We start from the raw sequence: 8046 nt of genomic DNA on the forward strand, positions 1-8046 counted from the left end.
AATGTTTTCCTAGAAAATGTTTTCTAGAAAAACAAGTTGATTTTTAACTTATTTTCTTATGTTTGGTTAGTGAGTGGAAAACATTTTTCGGAAAACAATTTCTAGTGTTTGGTTGGTGAGTGAGGAATTTTTTTAGGAAAATAATTTTCTATGCTCTTTCACCCCCAACTCCCCACTAGAACTTGATATTTTTCTATTATTTCTACACAAACTATCAAATACTAATCTTTTAAATAAGATCTCTAATTTTGCAATGAATATAAGATATTTTATGTATCGAACTGTCATTTTAGTCAAAAAAATAATTTGAAAATAGCATACCATACATTAGTACATAGTTTTAGCTAACACTATACTATACAGTGAGCCTTGAAGTTTTTCACATTATTGTGCACAATTGCTCATCTCTGTAAACCACACACATATCAAACAGTAAGTTGTACAAACATATCATAATAATACAATTGTGAATACTTAGTTCAATAACACCATTAAATCAACAAACTAACAATCTGTAAACATGTAAAACAACTTTGTCTCAAGCACACAAATCAAATTCAAGCAAAAAGATATCAAGTCCTCTAATAATAGTAGTACTATATAGAGTTATGTTCTTCCTATTCACTAATATATTCTATTTATGTAGTCGCTTGAACCTTTCCAACCAAACCTTACGAAGATTTTGATTTTTAGTCATGAATCCCTTAGCTAAAGTATCACTTTGTACCAAATAGTCAAAAGCATCCCCTAAGAACTCTTCCCCATAACCTTCAATTGCCATAACTTCTTCATACAACCTCGTCACATCTAATCGGCTATCAGCTATCTTACTTATTGCTGCTGCCACTTCTCCAAGTTTTGTTGAAATATCACCGACCACATCTTGCACATCAGAAGGACGATTTCTTTTACGACTTGACTTGACTTGAGAAGTTTCACTCACATCTTGCACTTCTTTTGCCTTAGGCGGTCCTTCAATCTCATCTTCATTACCTTTCTCTGAACTACAATCCAAGCCTATATCTTCAAATGACTTAGCACAATCACCCCTAGCTGGATCATTCCCACAAACAAGAGACATTTCTTCAAACATATCAATCTTCTTATTGATGAACTTATCATGACTAGGATGCGCCTACCATATAAATGACAAAAGTATGGTATTAAACAAGAGACATCAACATATAACACAATTGTAACATAAACTTCATGAAATGGAGAAATATAGAACTAAAACCACCCCTCTCTTTTCTTCTTTTCCTATAAAACTAAAGCCTCAACTCTTTAGTTTCTCACAAACAAAAAAACAGCGTTTAAGTCAAAAATTAATTTCTAAGATATTTCATGAATATCTTGAATATTCATAGAGTTGCATAAATGACGTCAATACTGATACAACAACCTTACTTGAATATGCATTGCATACACTCTGGGACTGGCAGTAATCATCTTCAAGTTGTCATCCCTTCCAAGACCACTTTTGTTTAGTAGAGTTTGCACTATATTCCATGTGCTTCTTAGCGTTTTGAGATGATTCTCCACATGCTTTGGAGAACAGTCCATTCCTAATTGTTCATTAATGGCATTCGAAACACGATTGAATGAGATAACCTTAAACTGATTGGTTGATTTATTTCCCTGCTTCACTTCATCCGCTAAGATCTCCAACATCAAATATTTCATTGGCTTTGACCACCTAAACTGCTTCTCTCCTTTTTTGCCCATTATTTGCTGTTACAGAAAACATTCAAATATAAGAAATACTCCCCCACTCTAATACTTAAGATGACAATTATATAGTCTCAGTAGATTCCTGCCTTAGTCTTTATATACCAAGTGACAACCACATTTTTACATGTATCTGCAGTAAATTCACCAGACACCGTGTTGACAGTCTTTTCTGATCTGTAAGCAAAAGGACAATCTGCTGATTCTTGATAAAGTAAACAGGGTTTTGTTAGGTGACAAGATTGCTTGGATATTAGTCAGATATTACATTCTATAGCTATATATGTGAATACTGAATACATGAAGCTATTCTAGCTCAAGTTCTAACCTATGTCGTTTAAACTGACAAAACAGCAAGAAGTAAGGATAAGAAGAACCCATATTCCTAAAGAGATATTCATGCTGAAGTTTATAGAGATTAACACTGGATTGAATATATGAACCTATTTCAGCTCAAATTCTATACCTGTGTACTTTAAGCTAACAGAACAGCAAGAACGGTAATAGCAAACAAATCCCATATCCCAAAAACGGATTTTCACAATGAAGTTTCAAGAGATTTTCACTGAAGTGTATGCACAATACATGAACCTACTCCAGCTCAAACTCTATACACACGTCATTTAAGCTATCAGAACAGCAAGAATGGTAAAAGCAAACAATCCTGACATCCCAAAAAGGGATTTTTCACAATGAATTTTCAACAGATTATCACTGAAGTGGATGCAAAATACATGAACCTACTCCAGCTCAAACTCTATACCCATGTCATTTAAGCTATCAGAACAACAAGAATGGTAAAAGCAACAATGTTAGAAAAAATAGCAAGATAAAGTTCACAAAATCAGGTCATCTAAAAATTAAATCAGGAACTTTGACTTGATAGTTATACCTACTCTTTAAGAACATCTAATTCCTCCTCCTATCATAATCGGTAAACATGGCATGAGCAATGGCATCTCTTTTCAACGACCATTCTCTAGCTTCTTCACGCCTCTCTCTTTGGGTTTGATAGCTTTGACTCCCTTGAGAGCTTTGACTCCCTTGAGAGCTTTGAGTAATTTGAACATTTTGAGGTTGAACTAGTGGTTCCACATCTACTTCTTGAATTATCATGTCGTTAGGCTCCAAATTAATTATGTGATTATGTAAAATGCATGAAGCTAATACCACATCCACTTGAGTTTTAAAGTCCCAAAAGGGTTCATTATCAATTACACGAAATTGTCGCTTGAGAATAGCAAAGGCACGTTCAACTGTGGATCTCAATGATGCATGCCGAAGATTGAATAATTCCTTTTCATTTTGGGGTGGATGATCACTATACTCTTGTAAGTGATAGCGTACTCCATGATAAGGAGGAATGAATCCCTTACGAAGTCCATATCCCGCATCTCCAAGATAGAATTTACTACAAAGCCATGATATAGTTAATTAATATCGTTGTCCACCTAATTTTTTCGATAAAACTACTTTAGATTGAATAAGATACCTTGGGGGATTTGAAACCCATGTGGTCTCTCTAATGCATCATTTAATATGCGAGAGTCATGAGCAGATCCCTCCCAACCAGCTAGTACATACGTGAACTTCAAATTAAAGTTGATGGCAGCCAATACATTTTGTGTTGTTGTGCCTTTTCGACCACGAAATCTACTTTGTTGTTCAATAGGAATGGATGCAAGCACATGTGTGCCATCTATTGCTCCTATACAATTCTATATACAACTAAGTTAATAATATGTACTATTTTTCATAAAATGATTGAAATTTTAGTATGTCACTTACAGCAAACCATGGATAATATCGATAGTTGTTCCTTATCTCCGGTTGAATACCACCATCTGGTGGTTTTATAAGGATAGAGTAGAGCTTCAAAACTGCTTGAAGTACCATGTGAAAGCATCGATGAATATTAACCTATAGAAGTGTGATCCAATCTTGCGAAATCGTTCATTAAAACCAACGATCTCTAAAAATATTAAAACTTGTTCTTGAATAGACATGTTTTTGCTTGAACTCAACAAATTGTTTCTTGTAAGAGCATTACATAGTTCATAAAACACATGCTTGCTCATCCTTATTTGTCCTATACAATGAACATCACTTCCATTCAAAATACTATTCATGTAAAATTCCCTTTGTTGATCTTTATTCCTTTAAGGTTCTCTAGAAATGCTACTTTGATTTTTATAGGCTACATTAATCGCAACTCCGAAAGCTAAAACAGATGTAGCTACAGCTCCAACTATTGCATCATCTTCATCTTTGTTTGTCATATCCATCTGTTCCAACGATCAATATAACGTAATTGTGTTTTATGATATAACAAAGAAAAGAACATAATAAGAAAATCTGTCAAGGCTTATAACAACGTCTGATCAAGTTTGAGGAAATCAATATCAAAACCAGCAGAGAATTGAAATGCCTTTCCTCCAAATTACCCAATAAAAAGGAAAAAACAAGAAATCTAAAGGGAATACAAAGAATCCACGAAAGGTAGTTTGAATCCTAATTGCAGCCCATTCTTCCCTAACAGCCTTAAAATCATTAGGAGGAGCTCTAACTACAGCAGCAACAACAGCTGTATAAGTATCATTGTTCATTGATGAACAATCAGACCCTTCTGACCCAACTCCATTTCTCTGTTTCAAACCCTTAACATCACTCCTCCATATCTTCCATTTCTTAACCACAAATCAAAATCTAAAATCCTATTTTAAATCTACATATTTGTGAACAAATAACATTACACACACAACCAAACATACTTGGGTCAAATCCCAGAAAAATATGAAATAATCGAAAGTAGTAGGCCACAATTCATAGATTTACCAAAAAATATTGAATCAAATGCATAAATTCACCAAATAAAGTCAAATTAAAACTCATGAGCAAGTATTTCAGTAAAGAAGCAAGTGAAAGATGAATATTTTGAAGAACTTCGCAATCAAAAATGGCACAACTATAATTATTGAAAGCATACCTTCGAATTTCTTACAGAAATATGAATGAGAAGAACAACAATGGGAACCCTAAATTTGGAGAGGAACAAGCTGGAGAAATAATATAGAAACAACCTCCTTCACTACGTTTGAGAGTGGGGATATGCGAGGGGTGAATTTTGCGTCGGCTTCTTTTTTGGAAAATGACTTCCACAGATTTGTTACGGAAGTCGTTTTCCTCTAATTTTAGGAAAACAAGTCGTTTGGGAAAATGTTTTCCCAATATTTTGTTGCAACCAAACAAAAGAAAATAGAAAAATGTTTTCCAAAAAACATTTTCCTCCATACCAAACACACCCGAAATGACTTTCGAATTTGCTTAGCTCGGTGGCAAGCATCACAATAGTCATCTAACTTATTAAAATAAAAAAATTGAAGTTCTGAAATGAAAGTCAAACGACTATAAGACGCATGACCTAGATGTTTGATGCCACAAAACTATCTGGTCTTTATTTGACAAAAGAGTTAAAACTAGTGCTTGACTTTGAAAATAATAAAGGCTATTCTTCAGTATACCCATGCCAATTAGCTTCCTCGTGGTTAAGTCCTACAAAACACAAAAGGAGGGGGGAAATGAGCAATTCATCAATGATTGTGTCAGCTTACTCATGGGTATGTGTAGAACATGATTTAAGGTTACTGAAGAATTACAAGCCACGTATTAGCAGTAACAGAAGAACCATCGGGAATAATTATATTAGAATCAAAGAGAAGCTTTCTTTCGTGAGACAAAAATTATTCTGACAAGTCATATGATCAGGTGCTCCTGAATCTAATATCGGTTCATAATTAGCGGCAGGAAAAGTAACAACCTTACCAGCAACGTTAGCTATTGAATCAATACCTTTCGAGTTCTCGAGTCTTAAAAACGACATGAGTTGGTTATATTGTTGTTTTCATAAACCACTTATTGGGAGGATTCAACACGTTCAACTTCTAATGTTCGACTGGAATTAGCTGACTTACCTTTTCCTTTTCTATTGTTTCCCTCCAATATGGATAGTCATGTAGTTCAAGGCATTTTTCATTGGTTTTTCTCCACCGTTTGTAGTGATCACAAAATAATTTTGAGACATCATGATTACCTAACAATTGACGAGAGTTGAAAGTCTTGGTGTTGCTCTTTGAAGTAAATGTAGCCTTCTCCAATAAATTATTTCCTTTGCTTTTGGTGAGTTGTTGTTGTTCTTCCTGTGAAACTAATCCATACGCAGGAGAAAGAGTTGGTAATGGTTCAGTATTTAAGATCTTAGATCGAACAACTTTAAATTGGTCATTCAATCCCATAAAAAATTGATGAACCTCCTCTTTTTCCCTTTCTGCTATGTATTCCTTAATAGTACCACAACTGCAGTTTGGTAATTGAGAATATGATATAATCCCTTCAATTTTGAGAAGTAATCACTCATTGTTTGATCATGTTGTTGTGTATTTACTATCTCCAACTTCAGCTGGTGAACTCGAGGAGCATTCCCTTGTGAAAATCACTCCTCCAAATCTTTCCAAAGTTCACTTGTCGTATAAAAAAATCTACACTACTGTGAAGAGAGGGATGAATCGAGTTGAAAATCCAAGGTATTACCATGGAATTTCTCATAATCCAGACAGCTTCGTCTATAGAGTTTGTTGTCGGTCACTGAAGACTACCATTAACGAAACCTAACTTTGATTTAAACAATAAGGAATTTCTCATGGCCCTCATCCACGTCGAATAATTATCTTGTGTGAGCAAACATGTGGCCAGAGATACTCTAGGATTATCAGTTGGTTGCAGCGTGTATGGAGAACTGACAATTTCGTTTTATTTCGTGTCATTATTTTGTTATTATTTACTAATACTCTGATACCATGATGAAGGTGGTAAAACAAAGTATCGATCTTATTCCGATAATGAAAGACCAATGTGTTGTTTTATAGATACAAAATACAAGAACCGATGTAGTTAACTCCTACGAGAATACAAATTCTATTCTATTCCTAAAAGAGTCCTATACGATACAATCTGTATATGTATTTATGTAAATGCTTATAAAATTGTGCATAATACATTACTATATATTAAATTAACTCAAGGGTAAAAAGATATGATAATAAAAGATATGGAAAAACATGTATTGTGTTGTCTACTCAACTTCTTAATTTATTATCTCGAGATGGATAGATTACTCATGATACATTACTATTTTTAATATTTAGTAGATTGATAAGTACTGTAATATTTAAAAACAATTATTCCCATTATTCGAAAAAATTCTTAATTTTTTTATCAAATTTGTCGACAAATTTACTAATACAACATGAATGAATCAATAACTAATCAACTACAACTAAGTTATCAAGTATATACATAAATGAATCAAGAATCAAGTTATCGAGTACATAAATGTTTTAGTAAATACACCGAGAATAACAGATTCAATAATTTCTAAGATGAAAAACTAAACAAAATAAAAATTAAAAAAAATTAAATTGAAGTGATGAAAAGAAATGTACATCTTAAATGACACGAAATCAATAAAAGGAAAGAGAAAAGATTTGAAAATAAAAAATGGATTACTAAAGGTAATTGTGGAGAGATTTGTGACGTGAAAAATGAAAATGAAAAACATATATGACTATTAGATTTCAAATTAATGTATGCAACAAAAAAAAAAGGAATGATGAGAGCAAAAGAATGGTTTTTTGATCTTCTTTGAAATGGTTGCGAAAATAAGAAAATATGATAATAAGTGATGTGTAATTATATAATTTATCCAATATTCAATTAATGAACAAAAGAAATGGCTCATCTAAAAGGCTTTCCAATTAATCTTATCTTGGAGAAAGAAAAAGAAGATATTATATTATCGGTCTTGGGTGTCACATTCAATGCATGTGTTAGATGTAATGTTTTTTAAAAAAGTGGTGTTAGTATTAATCATATATTAAAACTCCTTCTTCTTTCATCTCAAAGAGAAAAAAAATAGACGAGAAAAGGGAAAATTAGAAGAAGAAAAATCATAAGAAATAGAGAGTAGAAAGTCCTCTTCTAAAAAATAAAAAAATATTTCATCTTTGTGTGAATTCAAGGTTCAAACTAATTTGCTTTCACTTTTTGTTTGTCATCATGTTTAGATATTTCTTTTACACTTCACAATGTAATCTTAAATTAATGTTTCATGTTTTTTTATCAAGTTATTTATATTAAGTTTGTTTTAATTTTTAAGTCTATTATGATTTTATATGACTACGTTTTATTATTATGTACATATATGTTTATTGCTAACGGTCACATCCCAAAATAAGGGTAGCAACTAAGACTCAATATCTTATA

General features: G+C 32.7%; 1 protein-coding gene across 2 annotated transcripts; it reads right to left on the reverse strand.

Annotated features, from left to right (window-relative positions):
• Positions 1 to 440: 440 nt before the first annotated feature.
• LOC104649544 (uncharacterized) lies at positions 441 to 7181 on the reverse strand. Of its 2 annotated transcripts, none has more exons than XM_069290397.1 (6): positions 5700 to 7181; positions 3517 to 5280; positions 3221 to 3446; positions 2625 to 3139; positions 1408 to 1731; positions 441 to 1135 (listed from the first exon to the last, which is right to left on the reverse strand). In XM_069290397.1, exons 5-6 carry the CDS (start codon positions 1723 to 1725, stop codon positions 635 to 637), a joined length of 819 nt encoding a protein of 272 aa, XP_069146498.1. In that variant the 5' UTR covers positions 1726 to 1731; positions 2625 to 3139; positions 3221 to 3446; positions 3517 to 5280; positions 5700 to 7181; the 3' UTR covers positions 441 to 634. The 2 variants fall into 2 exon arrangements, with proteins under 2 accessions (XP_069146498.1, XP_025883702.1); XM_026027917.2 differs by having other exon boundaries at positions 2621 to 3139.
• Between the last annotated feature and the right edge of the window lie 865 nt (positions 7182 to 8046).

This window comes from Solanum lycopersicum, chromosome 10, assembly GCF_036512215.1.
Source record: "Solanum lycopersicum chromosome 10, SLM_r2.1".
Classification (NCBI taxonomy): Eukaryota; Viridiplantae; Streptophyta; class Magnoliopsida; order Solanales; family Solanaceae; genus Solanum; species Solanum lycopersicum.